We start from the raw sequence: 17,940 nt of genomic DNA on the forward strand, positions 1-17,940 counted from the left end.
TTACCTTGATCAGTGTACACAAACACTTCACAAACTGAAAGAGGATAACCAAAAGGGATCTCTAAGTGAATGCTTACAAAAGTCCCAGTCATTGCAGTCGAACAGGGGAGATATAGGTGGTGTCCTTCTTCTAAAAATTAAAAATATACGTTTTGTTATTAGTATCTAAATTGCTACACTTGGTCAAACCTTGAAAACAAATTAAAAACATAATCGAAGTCATTACACCTTCATTATCTATATTAGAGATAAAAAATTAGTAAAAGCTTTTCTTTTTTCTTAGAAAATGGGTACAAGATTAAAAAAAAACATTATTATTTTGGAGTATTGTGAGAAATGTTTTGAGGTAATCCCTTTTTACTTTAAATGTTCTGTTACTTTGTTACCCTCGGTGGACTCAGCAGATAGCTCGATGTGGTTTTGCTATAAGAAAACACACACACTGTTACTTTAGGGTCATTGACCATTACACAAATTAAATATCCTATAGTGTTGAATGAGAAGGCGTTGAAAAAGGATAGGCTTATGTTTTCTGATGTTATTATTTTTGCTGTGAGAGAACTTTATAATTAAGCTTATGGCATGTGTACTCCATAATTTTCAAACTTGTTATTTCACAATATTTTTTTCATAGAGTAAGAAACGACTTTCAGCGTATCGCTTGGGCCTATTATTATTGTTTATTTTTCTGTTTTTTGGAGCAAAGCCACGTTGTATTATTTGTTGTGTCCACCGCTGAAAATCAAATCTCGGATTTTGGCGTTGTAGATCTGCAAACTGCTACTCCACCGGCGGAAGCCTATTACATACCTAGAAACTGTAACAAAGTAACCTTTTACTGCAGACGAGTTTTAGCATAATTCTCTTACTAAGTTAGAATTATTATCCTCGCTATTCGAGGGTACTGCAGTCGAGTCTGTGTTTCCTTGCGCATTACTCGAAAAATAATAGACAAATGTACACGAAACTTTCACATAAGATGAAAAGTCAGTATGGAACATCCATCCCTAAGTTTGATCCCGATCCAACTTCTGGATCACTTCAAAGGTTTCCTTTTTATAGTTATTTTGTTTTTTTCTATAATGGAAACATAAGGATTTTCTGTAAGGTGTGACCGGATTTGTACTAGTTTTCATGGGCGTATCACACTGCGAAAGATTATTCGAATAACTGATCATTCTGGATATGACAAGTATTTTCTGCGTCTTCGAAGGTGAAAATTAACATTATTCAATATAAACGTATGCAATTTCGAAAAATGAGACTGGAAAAGGATTGCTCTTGTGACATATGTTAACCATAGATGTGCATTGAAAATAGGGTGCTTCGAATAAGTATATTCACTACAACAATTCACGAACCAGATGATGTTTCATTTTTATTGCCAGAATTTAACGGCAAGAATAGACGTGTGACGAGACTGAAATTTTTAAACCCTGCCCGGCACGGCCAAGTGTGTTAAGGCGTTAGACTCGTAATCCGAGGGTCGCGAGTGCGAATCCCGGTCGCATCAAACATGATCGTCCTTTCAGCCGTAGGGGCGTTATAATTCTACGGTCAATCCCACTATTCGTTGGTAAAAGAGTAGCCCAAGAGCTGGCGGCGAGTGGTGATGACTAGCTGCCTTCCCTCTAGTCTTACACTGCTAAATTAGGGACGGCTAGCACAGATAGCCCTCGAGTAGCTTTGTGCGAAATTCCAAAAAAAAAAACAAACAAATCCTTTATAAAAATTGCATGGTATGTGTATACAGTGGGATCATATTTGTAGAAGTTCCTTCGTCCCCCGGTGGGATAGCAGTAAGTCTTCGGATTTACGACACTAAAACTAGAGGTTCGATTCCCCTCGGTGAACACAGCAGATAGCCCGATGTGACTTTGCTATAATAAAAACACAAACGAAGGTGTCTTCGTAAAAATTACATAGTATGTCTCTTTGAGCGGAGTCTCTCCCTGGGACAGTGGTAATTCTATGGATTTACAATGCTGCAATCAGGAGTTCGATTCTCCTCGATGCCCACATCAGATAGCCCGATGTGACTTTCCTTTAATAAAAATACACATTAATTGAGATGGAGTAGAAACTTTCATAAATGTTCTCCAGTTCTAGAGACAACCATAAGTGACACGTGCATCATACACGTGTAGTGAAATGTCAGTTTAACTGAATGTAATTTAAGTCACTAAATTAAATATCTGGTGATACTTTGTAATATATTTCTCTCTTGTGATACCCAACTGTTCCCTTTAATCAAATTCGTATAAACGTAGAAATGCACATACTTAAAGTGCCAGTAAACTTGTTACAAATCGGGTTGAGACTGAAATCAGGACGATTGTTTCCAACACGAACCACTACAGTCGCTTGTCTGTTGTTTGCTAAAAATAAATATAAATAAATAAATAAAGTTATATAACAGGCTAAAAAATGTTTAAGCATGTTTTATACCTCATTAAAGTAGTTTCTGATAGTATTTTTAGATGGTTGAAAATATTTTTAATGAAACAGATGACGTTCACAATTATTTGACAGCTCATACAAAATTATAATTACCAACAGAATATCTTAAAACCTTTGCGACAAGATATATATTAATATGCACAGTTTTTGATTTGCGACATTGTGACCAAAAACAGTCAAACGTTGATCTAAACGTTTTGCAGTTACAACAGTTTGTTTGTTTGTTTGAATTTCGCGCAAAGCCACTCGAGGGCTATCTGTGCTAGCCGTCACTAATTTAATAGTGTAAGACTAGAGGGAAGGCAGCTAGTCATCACCACCCACCGCCAACTCTTGGGCTACTCTTTTACCAACGAATCGTGGGATTGACCGTCACATTATAACGCTCCTACAGCTGAAAGGGCGAGCATGTTTAGTGCGACCGAGATTTGAACCCGCGATCCTCAGATTACGAGTCGCACGTCTGAACATGCCGGGCGGACTGACAACAGATTCTGCGCCACTTTCAGATTATTCAGTGATTTAACGTTCAATGTTTCAGTTAAACTGAACAACAAAATTGTGACTATTGGAGGAAATTCATATGATTCGGGATAATTTGATGATGCTGGTTTGAAACACATTGTAAAAATTTTCCATCGGTTCTATATTTTGAGTTATTGTCATTTCTCAATATTTTGTCAACACTGTGTGAAATATCATGCAATCAACTCAGTACAATAGATTTATACAATGAAGATAAACATACTTGGATATTTTAATGAATAAAAGGCATAAATTTTTGATGACTTCAAACACTGACTTATGGTTAAGTGTGAAATTCCAAATATATTGACTATATATGTTATTTGTTTTCAGCGTAAGTCTAGCGAATTGTACCACTTTTCTTCACTCCCACGCTCATTTTTTCCACCCAGAAATCACGAAATCGTCACGTGCTCAGTTTCTTAGAAAATTAAAGAATTTCCTTGACCGAGCTTAAAAAAAAAAAAAAGAGCGTTCCCCAGTGGCTCAGCGATATGTCTACCGGGTTTCGATACCCGTAGTGGTCAGAGTACAGATAGCCTATTGCGCAGCTTTGTGCTTAATTCAAAACAACAGCAACTTAAAAAGGAGCAGAGTCAATCTCCTCTTTCTAAATTGCCTCTTCCTCACTCTGTTGGTCACTTCGCCTCGCACCCTGCACAACCAAAACGTAATCTGATATTCTTCTTTGCGGTGTACCAGTAATTAGAACAAATTCTCCAACACTTTGTTGTTGTTGTTTTTTATCTTTTAATGATTTTGTAGAAAAACGTTTGCCTCCAGATCAAGTAAAGCTAGAAGGTTCAAAAATCATTGAAACAGTTTCTACTAAGTTTGTGGAAAATATATTACGATGAAAAAATATCACGCACACAAGGTAAAGGTATATCACTGTCATTACTTTGGGTGTAAAATTGATGAGCAAGATAAACACTGGGCTTCACATGTGTAATACATTTGGCTTGATACAGTGGTTGAATAAGACGAAAGTAGGTGTGTCACTTGCAGTTCCTATAACAATCTAAATGACTGTTATTTTTGCGAGACTAATATTTCTGAATGTTCAGACGAAACTGAACAACACATCAGATATCCAGATATCGCATCTGTAATAAAACCCTCATGCAGACAGTATTCCAGTGTCACATCCACCAGCAAATTAGAAAACAGAAGAGTTATCCTGTGAAGAGACAATGAATTATCTTCATCCTCTTCATCTAAAAATTCTATTCCTGTGGCTCCTGAATATAAACTACCTCATCTGATCACACAAGAAGGACTAAATAATCTGATTTGTGACTTATCTCTACCAAAGCAGCATGTCGAACTTCATGGTTTTCGTTTACAGCAATGGATTTTATTAGCTCTAGGGACAAGAGTTTCAGTTTACCAAAGTTGCCATTAGAGTCTTGTCTCTTACTGCAACATACAAGATACTTTGTGTTCCTGTACAATTGTTGATACATTAAAGAAAGAATGTAAACCTTTTATGATTTGTCTAAAGTTATTCTAAAAGTTGTGCATTTACACAATGTGAACAGTAATATGTGAGAACAAAAGAAACTTATCAAAGCATGCAGATTATACTGGAGGCCACCAAGAATGATCAACATAGTTATTGCATTCCTGATATGCCTGCATAATAGGTGCATCAAATGTTGTTGATTTTTGTGTCTCTGGGATAGCCGAAGTGATAACAATCATTTGAAAAAGAAAGGATGACCATTGAAAAATAATGAGAGAGAATTACATACCAGTAAAAAAGAATATTGAGTATCAACCTCTTCTGAATCTTTAAAATATCCTTCTGATCCTATTTTATATTAAACTGGGATTCAGGAAACATTCTGTAAAATAAATGAACAAAGACAGTAATTGTTTCTGTTTGACAAGCTTCCAACAATCAGTGAAGCAAACATGAAAGGAGGTATCTTTGTTGGATCACAGATTCAGGAAGTGCTGATTGGTGTTGAATTTTGAAACAGTATTCAATGAGAAATAATTTGCTGCCTGGAAATCAATCAAACTTGTTGCCAAACTTTTCTGTTGTGATGACTGAACAAGTGCTTGACAACTACAGAAAATGGGATGTCTAGGATGTCACTGAAGATTCACTTCTTACACTCCCATTTAGAATTCTTTCCAAATGATCTAGGTGCAATGAGCTATAAGCATAATTAGCGTTTCCAGTAAGATAGTTCTGCAATGGAACGGCGATACGAAGGATGATGGAATCATGCGGTGATGGGAGATTATTGTTGATTCCTTCAGCGTGAAACTGAGAACATACATAAAACGTGTAACAAGTCAATTCGATATTTTGTAATAAAAGTAATATCATTTTAAAAGCTATTTTTAATGTATAACCTAAACCTAGAGGTGATAGACAATTTTCAATGTGACTTTTAGAATTAACATAATCAATTTATAGAGAAATAACTACATTTTTTTTCTGGTAGTGAAATCTGGTTTTGTTGCCAGATGTTATCAGCTGTTGTTTTGTATTATTGCTTCAATAAATTTGATATAGATGTATCTTCATTGTACACGCCTTAGACATTCAAATGGCCACGTGATTAGGGTGTTCGACTCGTAATCTGAGAGTCACGGGTTCAAATCCCCGACATAACAGACATGCTTACCCTTTCAGACATAGGGGCGTTAAAATATGACGGTCAATCTCATTATTCGTTGGTAAAATAGCAGACCAAGAGTTAGCGGTGAGTGATGTTGACCAGTTGCCTTCCCTCTAGTCTCACACTACTAAATTAGGAACGACTAGCGCAGATAGCCCTCGTGCAACTTTGAGCAAAATTAAACAAACCAACAAACTTTCAAAGCCGCTTAAAATTTCTGTTTATGGTTAAGTTCTTATATTTCTGTGTTAAGTTCTTATATTTTTAAAGTCAGGCTATAAACCAGTAACCTCTAACTATGTTTCCGTAATTTACCAATGCTTCCCTTTTCTGTTCTCCGTCTTTCTTCACAATGTTTTGTCAGTTATAATATTATTAATAGAATTTAACTTTTCCTTAATTTAATGAGCCTGATACAATTTTTCTATTTTTATATCTAAAAAGAGTTCTTACCGGCCCAGCATGACCAAGTGGTTAAGGCACTCGACTCGTAATCTGAGGGTCGCGGGTTTGAATCCCCATCACATAAAACATGCTCGCCCTTTCAATCGTGAGACGTTATAATGTTACGGTTAATCCCACTCTTCGTTTGTAAAAGATGTGGTGGCTGGTGGCAATGACTAGCTGCTTTCTCTCTAGCCGTAGGCTACTATTTCACCAACGAATAATGGGATTGACCGTCACGTTATAACGCCCCAATGGCTGAAAGTTAATCCCACTCTTCGTTTGTAAAAGATGTGGTGGCTGGTGGCAATGACTAGCTGCTTTCTCTCTAGCCGTAGGCTACTATTTCACCAACGAATAATGGGATTGACCGTCACGTTATAACGCCCCAATGGCTGAAAGGGCGAGCATGTTTTATGTGATGGGGATTCAAACCCGCGACCCTCAGATTACGAGTCGAGTGCCTTAACCACCTCGCCATGCCGAGCCAGGTGAAATTCTACAAGTAAGTTGATTTTTACTTTAGATGTATTATCGTTAACAAATTGTTTTTGCCTATCGTAACCAGAACTAGACTTTGGAACACTGTCACTAGATAATTTGGAACAACTTGCGCAACAAATGAACAGCGTTACAACAATATTTTTGACGCATAATTTTAAAACTAAAATAATAATAATTTTTTACTAAGCTTATATATCCTTTTCTCTTCTTTTTTGTTCACTAAATAGAATCAAACATCTGTTGCTGTAACACATGTGCAAAGGATTGTTTGGAATTTCGTACAAAGCTACACGAGGGCTATCTGCGCTGGCGTCTAAATTTTGATTTTTTTTAAATTTCGCGCAAAGTTACTCAATAGCTATCTGCGCTAGCCGTAAGGCTAGAGGAAAGGCAACTAATCATCACCACCCACCGCCAACTCTTGGGCTACTCTTTTACCAATGTATAGTGTGATTAACCGTAACGTTATAATGCCATGACGGCTAAAATTGTGAGTACAATTGACGTGGCTGGGAGTCAAACATACAATCCTCAAATCGCGATTGGAGTACCTTAACCATCTGGCCATACCGGGCCTATGTGCATGAAGAAACAGTGACTGTTTTATTACACTTTGATTAGTGTGATCTTGAATGTATTTCTGCTGTTGTTGTCTTCTAATCTTCTCAATTATTATTAATATATTTAGAGCAAGTTACCAAAGAGTGTTTTCAATTTTATCGTTAAAACAGTAAATACAACAATCATGTAATTTTGCTCCCGCAGACAGGCTCGGCTCATGCTCCTCTCCCTTGTGGGTGGAGTGGGGGGACAGTGGAGCTTTTGTTGCCTTTTTTAGCGATTTAACAAAAACCTATGACTTGTAAAAGTGTATGATGTAAATTTTAAAATTGCTTGAGAGTGAGTGGATCAGAGTTAAATAAGGGGGTGCACGTGCCAGTTTAATATCCTCCGAGCGTCGGCTTTTCACGGTGATTTGTATTTATTTAGTAACACTAACGTATACATATATTATTCAAAAACAATGATATGAAATAACATTAGCACAACCATAGTACTTTTTCAGTGATGACGAGAAACCCACTTGTTGAGAAAATTTATATGCAAAAACGGCTCGTTTGCGAAGAAGGTCGAAACGTTGTTCGCTTTTCTATGTAAAAGTGTTTTCTCAGCCCAAACGAGCCGTTTTTGCATATAAATTTTCTCATAGTACTTTTTGCTATTGTTGTTAATAGAATCTACTTACAACAACACGATGTCCCAAAATCCACTCGTACCAGTTGAACTACATAAGGCTCTAAAAGATTGACATACCACCAGGCGGCCTCACCAGTTCCCGCTCTCGTCATTGTACACGTGTCAGCATTAAATAATGCACTGGTTCTGCCATCTACAGCTTTTTGTGGATTTCCTTTACCTGCTACAGACGATTGCATGGGAGCTTTCCCTGCTGCAATGTTCAATACTGAAGAGCATAAAAAAATGAAATCAAATTATTGGCATTTTTAGTATATATATATTCAGTGATAAATAAGAAAAGTAGTTAATAAAAAACTATGTTAGTGAATCTGGGAAAAAAAAACCACTTTCTATCAAATTAACACTTACGTTTGTTTCTGTAAATATTTGGTTTGTCTGTTTGTTTGTTTTTGAATTTCGCGTGAAGCTACACAAGGGCTATCAGCGCTAGCTATCCTTAATTTAGCAGTGTAAGGATAGAGGAAGGCAGCTAGTCATCACCACCCACCGCCAACTCTTGGGCTACTCTTTCATCAACGAACAGTGGGACTGACCGTCACATTATAACGCCCACACGGCTAAAAGAGTGAGCATGTTTGGCGCGACTAGGATTTGAACACGCGACTCTAAAATTACGAGTCGAACGCCCTAACCCACCTGGCCATGCCGGGCCTTTGGTTTGTCTAAAACTTCTATTCTCGGTTCTTAACATTGTGCAATCTAGAATTATAGCTATCAGTTATAATATTTAGTCAGTGTATTCACTAATTATTGTAATTACTAATTATGGTAGACAAGTAGAGGTACGCTGGTTTTGACACATAAGTCACAAACGTAAGAGGTAGGTTCGTTTGTTTATTGTTGTTGTTTGTTATTAATCACAAAACTACACAAAGGGCTATCTGTGCTCTGCTCACCACGGGTATCGAAACCCGGTTTCTAGAGCTGTGCCACAGGGATGGTCAGTTTTGTTGTGTGTGTTTTTCGTATAGCAGAGCCACATCGAACTATCTGCTGTGTCCAATGAAGGGGATCGAACCCCTTATTTTAGCGTTGCAAATCCGAAGATTTACCGCTGTCCCAATGAGGGACATCAATTTTGGTATCAAGTTATTATGCAACAGAAAACCTGTGTATATGATAATCTTTTAATGTGTTTTGTCACATTCTAGTCAAATGTTTCCTTAAAGAATGACGTTAATATTTATGATACGAATGTTTATCATTTAGATTTAAAGTTCTTAAATTGAGATATGTTACAATGTAGCTGCCCTAATTACTTTATAAGTTATAGCTTTCAAGCTGAAATATTAAAGTTCAATTTTATATTTATTGGCTTTTATTCATGATGTTAGAATAACACGTAGGTTCAAGAAGTCAATTCAACACAAAAATAAAGTACTCTATAACCAGAGTGTTTTCAAAAGATCGAACTTCTTTCCTCAGGGATTCAACACAAAGATACAATACTCTATAACCAGAGTGTTTTCAAAAAATCGAACTTTCTTCCTCAGGGACAAATTTAGCCTCCTCTTATTTATACTTTTCTCAATATTTTGTAATTAAAGGATTAAGTAATTCGTTTGTTTATTTCAAAAAGCTCGCGTCCATAATTTTGAACTGATAGGTAATAGTGAAGACAGCTAGTCAGTAAAATCTACTTTCAAGCCGATTTTGTCTGGCCATATTTTGGGATTTGATTGTGCTCCTACAGCATCAAAGTGCGGAGAGCGTTTTTACAGCAACTCCCTGCATATCATGCATGAATCTTAAAACATTCACAACCCGAACCAACTAACAACTAGTTCTTACCAAGCCCATACTAAATAGAAATTTTAATCTGAAACATATTTAAAATTTAGTTAAAAGTTTTTCATTAAACTTTATATTTTCCAAAGTAATAGCCCCTCCCCCTTTTAATACGTCAGCAGTATGTTCTAACCTGAGGATCGCGGTTTCAAATCCTCGTCACCATAAACATGCTTGCTCTCTTAGCTGTGGGGGCGTTATAATGTTCGGTCAATCCCACTATTCGTTTCTGTGTCATCCGTTATGATGGGCTGAAAAAACTCAGGACTAAAGAGTAGTAGTGAGTGGTGATGACTAGCTGCCTTCTCTCCAGTATTTTACTGCTAAATTAGGGACGGCAAGCGCAAATAGCCATTGTGTAGCTTTGTGCGAAATTCCAAAACAAACAAACAAGAGGCTATTAGACGGGAAAATGGGTTGGATTTGTTTGTTATTTCCAAATATGGTATTACATTTCCCTTTTATTTCGTGTACTGACATAGTATCGGTCGTGAATAACACGGTTATATTTTGTACAAGAATACTAATATAAGTCACTTCAACTACCGTGTAAATGACAAGCATTTCGAGTTTGTACATTTTTAACAATTATGTATATGCATGTGAGGCGACATCTATAGATCATTGATACAACTAAATATCAATAAATATCACACACGATGGATAAAATATAATAAGAAGGACGTCTCGCTTTTAAATATATAAGTAATATTACTAAAACGGCCAGTTAGCACTAGGTATTACAGAATTCTTCAGTATATTTATAATTTTGTTTTAAAACGGGTTTATTTTATGTGTACTAAAATAAATGTATTTATGCATATTACAACGATTTGCATAATGATCGCAGGATTTTGTGTATATCTGCATGAACTGTGTGTACGTATTTATCTAATATTGATGACATCAGTCCATAATATGGACCAGTTCCTGTAAGGGCAAAGCGAAAGTTTATTTTACAGACACTAAATAAATAGATCCAGCATTGTGTAAGTTTGGAACGAACCACTGAAAAACTTCTATTTGAATTAACTAATAAACTAAACCCTCATAATGAACTAAACCCTCAGCAACGTGAACAGAACATCATTAGGGCAGAGCCTTTGGAGACATCTTGCAGTGACCAAACTACAATATCAAGAATAGAAGTTTTAAACAAAAATCTTCTAAGAAGGAAACAAAACTAAACATGAAATTTAAAAATATCTCATACATCGAGTTAAAAAATGTAAACGAACGAAAATCTGATAGGAGGAAGAAGAGGTCAAGGGTGTAACTAACCGTCCCAAATTTAACAAAAACGGACGTGAAAAATCCTACACAGTGGATAAGTTTCCAGTTAGAGAAACATCAGATGATGAGTGGAGCAGTGAAAGGGTTAAGGGAAGTAGATGAGATGAAAACTGTTCAACAAATGTAATTGGATACAATGTAACGATTATTGTGTTTTCTTTCTGTTTTAAGTATAGAACAGCGAAGTAATTTACAATTAGTTTAAACAAAAATTGTTTATGATAAAAGTTTCTTTAAGCGACAAAATATTAAGCAGTTCTTCACTTAATCAAGGCACGTTAAGCTATTTTTGTTTCCCGTTTCTACAAATGCCTTTAACTGCAGTGATAGTCAAATAATTGACAATTCCTTAAATTGATCATTCTTCAGTGATAAATAAAGGATGAATGATTGAACTCGAGCTGAATTATTTCATGACCTGCCGGATAATTAATGTTTTAGGAAAGGTTTGTTTGTTTTTGAATTTCGCACAAAGCTACTCGAGAGCTATCTGTGCTAGCCGTCCCTAATTTAGCAGTGTAAGACTAGAGAGAAGGCAGCTAGTCATCACCATCCACCGCCAACTCTTGGGCTACTCTTTTACCAACGAATAGTGGGATTGACCGTCACATTATAACGCACCCACGGCTGAAAGGGCGAGCATGTTTGGCGCGACATGGATGCGAACCCGCGACCCTCAGATGACGAGTCGCACGCCTTAACACGCTTGACCATGCCGGGCTTTTATTTATTTATTTATTTAAGAAACAAACGCAGCATAGCCAATCGGTTAGGCGCTTAACTCGCAATTTCAAGGGGGCTAGTTTGAATCTCCGTCGCACTAAATATACCAATCCTTTCAACCTTGGAGACGTTATGATGTTACAATCAATCCGCTATTCGTTGGTAAATGAGTAGCTCAAGAGTTGGCGATGGGTGGTGATGACTAGCTGTCTTCCCTCTAATCTTTCACTGCTAAACTAGGGAGAAAATGGGCTGGGCCTTTCAAAAGATCTAACTAACTGCTAATTATCTTGTTTGCTTCTTAATTTATTGTTACAAGGAAACTCCTTCTTAAGGTGACATAATATTGTTCAAAACCTAAAATGTAAAACAGGGCTAACCGAACTTCACGGTTATGAAGCACAATACTAAAAGTGCACGTGCCCTACTTTTCACTGTTGAAAGCGTCAGGATTTTTAGTTCCATCATGGGCACTAGTCCACAAAGCAGAAAAAAAACACAAACTATGTACGATTATCTAGTATGAACTACGTATCGCTTACTTAAAGCAACTGAAAAAACAAAATATTATTAACTGTTCTCGTATGGACCACTAATAATTCTTGTAATGTAGTAGAACACAATAGTTTTGATAAATATGCATACAAATTATATATGAAGGATATGAGCATCCAGAAAATGATTTTACGTTCAAAAGTAATTTATATAATAAATTATACAATAAATGAATAAATAATGCGATAATCGTTATAAAAAATACTCTGCGATTTAGCGTATAGGCGACTAAACTTGTTTTGTTGTATTTAATAACGTTTGCATTCAGTAACAGTACTATATCTTGTTGTTACTTGTATTCTCGTAGGTATTATGATGCCCCCTAAAATAAAATAACTTTTTGGGAAGTGTATTTAAATACCTTTCCAGTAGAATGTATTCGTATCACAAAGATATATTCAAATCAGCGATAAAAAAATTCCGAATGTTTCTAAATTAATATTACTACCAAACGTGTTTTTATTCTCAAACACAAAGGTTACCGATGTTGTGTCAATCTCAGGGATCGAACCCATAATTATGGTGTTATTAGTCCTCAGGCTTACCATTGAGCCGCCAGTGATGGGGATGAGGTGGACCTTAGTAACGGTTTGTTTTGTTTGTTTTTTTTATTTCGCACAAAGCTACTCGAGGGCTATCTGTGCTAGCCGTCCCTAATTTAGCAGTGTAAGACTAGAGGGAAGGCAGCTAGTCATCACCACCCACCGCCAACTCTTGGGCTACTCTTTTACCAACGAATAGTGGGATTGACCGTACCATTATAACGCCCCCACGGCTGGGAGGGCGAACATGTTTAGCGCGACGCGGGCGCGAACCCGCGACCCTCGGATTACGAGTCGCACGCCTTACGCGCTTGGCCATGCCAGGCCTACCTTAGTAACGGAGCTAGATATTACGCATTACCAAGAAAGGCTGTAGGACACATGTTAAACGAAAAGAGCATACCACATCCATAGCTATATAACACGGACCATGTCTTAGCTTTCCAGACTGTCAATATGAGATGTTTGTGTTCCACGTCTTGTCACCGCCAAAAACTTCGTTTCTTTGTTTTGAGTTCAGCACAGAGCTACACAAGGGTCAATGGGTTATTTATGCTGTACCCACCACAGGTTTTGAAACCCGGTTTCTAGAGGTATAAGTCCGCAGACACCACTGTGCCACTGAAGAGGAACTGCTAAAACAAATAAACTCCACACTATGGGGCCATGAGTGCGTTATAAGAGTTACACTCAAATCCAACTAGTTGGCAGCAAATGGTATTGAATAGATCAATCGCTTTGAATTTAGGAACGACTAACGCAGATAGCCCTTAACTTTGGGCAATTAAATCTATACGCTTTGGCTAAATACAAGTACATGAACTATATGTATCAAACGAAGAATCGAGACAGGAAAGAAAATCTACCTGTGTTATTACTCTCGAATGACTACTACTTAACTTTGAATTTGTTTATATTGTGAATTTGATTTAAATACTGTTTTGGATGTGAACACCATTAATTTCTAGCTTCTCCAAGGAATATGGTGGAACGTGATTCGGTCCAATTAATTTAGACGTTTGCTTAATTACAGCGACTGAGAAGTTACTTTCAACATAACTACCTCGTACAAGTTCTGACCTAAGAGGATATGTACAATCAGATGTGAGTTGTTGTATTTCTATCTTCCTTAAGCTTCTAAGGAACGTGGTGTGTACACAAGTGGAACGCCACGATCATTCTTTCAAGGTGAATAACTTCTGAGCGAGATGGTTGGTGCACTCAAGAGTGTAAAGCACCTGCATTTTAGGCACGTGGCACGTGACTTGTAAACATCCAATAAAAATTCAGCAGGGTCTTTACAGATGCTTTCAGATTAGCGAGTTGTGTAAACAGAAACGTACGAAATGAATTCACTAAGAGAATCTCGTAAGAATCACGGTATTATAATACTAGTAATAGCTAAGACTTTTACAAAATCTCAAACATAGAAAACTGATTATCAGTAATCAAACTAGATGGATTATTAAGAAGCAGCTTCAATAGTAATCCTGCGGTTATGTAAGTTTTGGTATGGCTTTAAATTATTTAATCTACCATTAAAATCATAATAAAAATATTTAAAATTTAGATGCTAATTGTTAGATGGCGCAGCAATAAAAATTATAGTGGTAAATTTAATTCCAAATCAATATTTTATTATTTGTGTTCCTGGACCGAATGCAAGTTCATGATGAAACCAAACTGGAATCACGCATTTAGTTCTATATCTTCTGGAGCTCTAAGTAAGTCTATTATCAAAGAACTTGCAATGCATGAGGCCATATTGGTACTTACAAGTTATTTTTACATGGAAGTTATCGTTGCACTCATAGGATGTTCTTTAAACTTACCGCAGAAAGGGATGCCTAAGGGTGTCCAACTCCCGTTCTCTTTACAAACCCTTCGTGTAGGCCCTATAAGCTCGAACCCTTGGTCACAATTGTATATAGCCTCTGTTCCAGGGACAACAACCTCTTTAGTGAACTTGACACTAGCATGGGCAGGTGAACCAGGGAACCCGCAGCTATGAACTGTGGAAATAAAAACAGCACAAACTTAATCTCCTGGAAGATTACAGAAAACATGTATTGGTATTGTAAATAATTATTGGTAAAGAAAATTAAAGATAAATCTAAAACATATCTTCATCAATTAAAGATTAGATAGATAGATATACATTAGTAATCACAATATATATATTCCTCCGAAATGTAAGTATCAGTCACACGTGCATTTACAGATCGCTCAACTACATTTTCCACGAAATGAAAATGTTTATAGAAATGAAATGAATAAAAAGTCAAAAGTATTTACCTTATAAGATGTCAAAATTATTAGAACATTTTCATAACCACGTGGAAAACTGAGAATAACATAAAAGCGGAAGAACAATATAATTCATCTTTCATTACGATAACTGAATAAAAACCAAGAGTTAAAGCCCACCAGAAGCAACTGGATAATTTGAGTTTAATTTTGTGAAGCAAATATCTTTGGATTACAGATTTGAATAGAGTATTTGACTTTCAAAGCTTTTTGTAATCACATTCTTAAGAGAATCTCAGGAATAAACTTTTGTCTAAATAATTAACTTTTATCCTGAATAAATATTCTTAATTTTACATTTTTCATTTAATAGTCACTGTAGTTTCCAAAGTAATGTATGCTGAATGACAACTATTCATTCTTTGTATCAGATTTAAGTAGAAGTCAACAGGAAATATACTGCAAAACCTCTGTTGCAGTTAAACCTAAAACTTTTGTTTATACCCATTCTTTCATATTTAAAAAACAAACATAATTTCAATTTTTGACTAAAACCGAAGTACGTTATTGTTATGACTAGAAATTATTAAAATGTCTAACTATAATTTTAATGATTTTTAAAACATTCTAAACAACCCTTATTACTCTGTTAACATTCTAAACAACTCTTATTACTCTGTTAACATTCTAAACAACTCTTATTGCTCTGTTAACATTCTAAACAACTCTTATTACTCTGTTGTTGTTTTTTCCCCAGTTTTTCTATGTTTTAGCGTTAACGTCCTTCATATCATCTTGGTACGTGCACGGCTATTTTGTTCGTTTTTTACCATTGAGCACGTGTCTTTACTTTAACTCTGAACTTCTTATAACAATATGCACAATAAGTTACCTACAACCGTTCATAAGCTTAAAATAATAAATGAACAGTTGTATCAGTATAACAATATACACAATGAGTTACCTACAACCGTTCATAAGCTTAAAATAATAAATGAACAGTTGTATCGATATGACAATATACACAATAAGTTACCTACAACCGTTCATAAGCTTAAAATAATAAATGAACAGTTGTATCAATATAACAATATACACAATAAGTTACCTACAACCGTTCATAAACTTAAAATAATAAATGAACAGTTGTATCAATATCACAATATATGTGTTTGTGTGTTTTTTCTTATAAAAAAGCCACATCGGGCTATCTACTTAGCCCACCGAGGGGAATCGAATCCCTGAATTTATCATTATAAATCCGGAGGCAAACCGCTGTACTAGCGGGGAGCGTCACAAGGTATACAAAAAGTTATTTAAAACCGTTTATGAACTTAAAACAGTAAATGAACAGCGGTATTTGAAGTTCTTATAACAATATACACAAAATGTTATTTAAAACCTTTCATGAGTTTAGAATAATAAAGAAATAATAGAAATAACTTGAAGGGATTCATTTTAACAGACGTTTAATGTAAGATCATGATCGGAAACTGTCAAATGTTGTTATGTGAGATCATGATCGGAAACTGTCAAATGTTGTTATGTAAGATCATGATCGGAAACTGTCAAATGTTGTTATGTAAGATCATGATTGGAAGCTGTCAAATGTTGTTATGTAAGGTTATGATCGGAAACTGTCAAATGTTGTTATGTGAGATCATGATCGGAAACTGTCAAATGTTGTTATGTAAGATCATGATCGGAAACTATCAAATGTTGTTTTGATGTAAATGAAATTAAACTATTTTAGTGCATTTAAACTCTTAGCGGCAATATTTTACAGTTTATCTCAGAAACATGGTTTTAACATGGTTAAAAACAATTTTACGTAACTTCTAGCTTCAACTTTATATTACCGTTATGTTTTGCGCATGACGGTATAATAGGACGACTTTTCAACGACGCTTTTTTTATCATCAACTATCAACCGGTAAATAATTCGAAAAAATAATTTACTTTTGATGGTTTATCTTCAAAATTTTTATGGTCTGGCTACCTATTCAATATTCAAAGATGTTTAGGCCATGAAGTTTTATTATATGAAATATGTTCAAAAACGGTTGTTCTTGAAATTATGTAGATAAATTATTGTTTGTTTTGAATTTCGAGCAAAGCTGTCTGCGCTAGCCGTCCCTAATTTAGCGGTGTAAGACAAGATGGAAGGCAACTAGTCATCACCACCCACCAGTAGCTCTTGAGCTACTCTTTTACCAACGAATAATGGGATTGACCGTAACATAATAACGCATCCTTGGCTAAAAGGGCGAGCATGTTCGGTGTGAGGGGGATTCGAACATGAGACCCTTAAATTGCGAACTGAATGCCTAAATAAACATTTTATTTTGTTAATACAACATGACGTCTCACAAAATAAATTACATATACCAAATAAAAATATATAATAGACGTACCTAGTATAATAGTATTATAAACCATGAAAACTCCCATGAGCCACAGTACAGACACAAATTTCTTCTTTAACATATGTGCCATCATATTGATATTAACTGAAGATCACAGCCTCAAGATGGATTTCCAAAAGTGCTGTTCCTTCTTAACTGACGAGTTTCCCATCCGCACTTCCGCTTTGAAAAGAATCGTAACCTAACGTTCGATACAACCTTTTAAAACTGGTATACGATGAAGGTAGGTAAACAATCATATTCGGCGTCAATTCTGACGTCACAGTTAAAAAACAACAACAACCAATTACAAGCTTCAGCGGTTTTAAAGAAATAATCGAGCCTGTTAATCTAACGTGTGTCGACTGTAATAATCTGTGTTTGTTTCCATGACAACGTACCTTCATCACTGTGTACAAATGTGCTAGTTAATTTAGCTAAACGTTTCCGAAATAGTCCTGACTAGATTTACGAGTTTAGTGAGTGAAAAGCTCATACACAAACTTGAACAGTGGAAAATTCATTTACACCTACAAACCTATTCTATTAGTGCTAAAT

The 17,940-nt window shown here is 35.8% G+C and overlaps 1 protein-coding gene across 1 annotated transcript in view; it reads right to left on the reverse strand.

Moving 5' to 3' along the window:
• The window catches only part of LOC143229897 (uncharacterized), a 36,543-nt gene extending 18,948 nt beyond the window's left edge, over nt 1-17,595 (reverse strand). The window contains exons 1-5 of the mRNA XM_076462760.1: nt 17,392-17,595; nt 14,563-14,742; nt 7,816-8,034; nt 2,283-2,378; nt 5-130 (exon numbers count right to left, since the gene is read on the reverse strand). Coding sequence (XP_076318875.1) covers nt 5-130; nt 2,283-2,378; nt 7,816-8,034; nt 14,563-14,742; nt 17,392-17,476 — 706 coding nt within the window. The 5' untranslated portion in view covers nt 17,477-17,595. The remainder of the gene's footprint in view (nt 1-4; nt 131-2,282; nt 2,379-7,815; nt 8,035-14,562; nt 14,743-17,391) is intronic.
• Nucleotides 17,596-17,940: the final 345 nt, after the last annotated feature.

This window comes from Tachypleus tridentatus, chromosome 10, assembly GCF_004210375.1.
Source record: "Tachypleus tridentatus isolate NWPU-2018 chromosome 10, ASM421037v1, whole genome shotgun sequence".
Classification (NCBI taxonomy): Eukaryota; Metazoa; Arthropoda; class Merostomata; order Xiphosura; family Limulidae; genus Tachypleus; species Tachypleus tridentatus.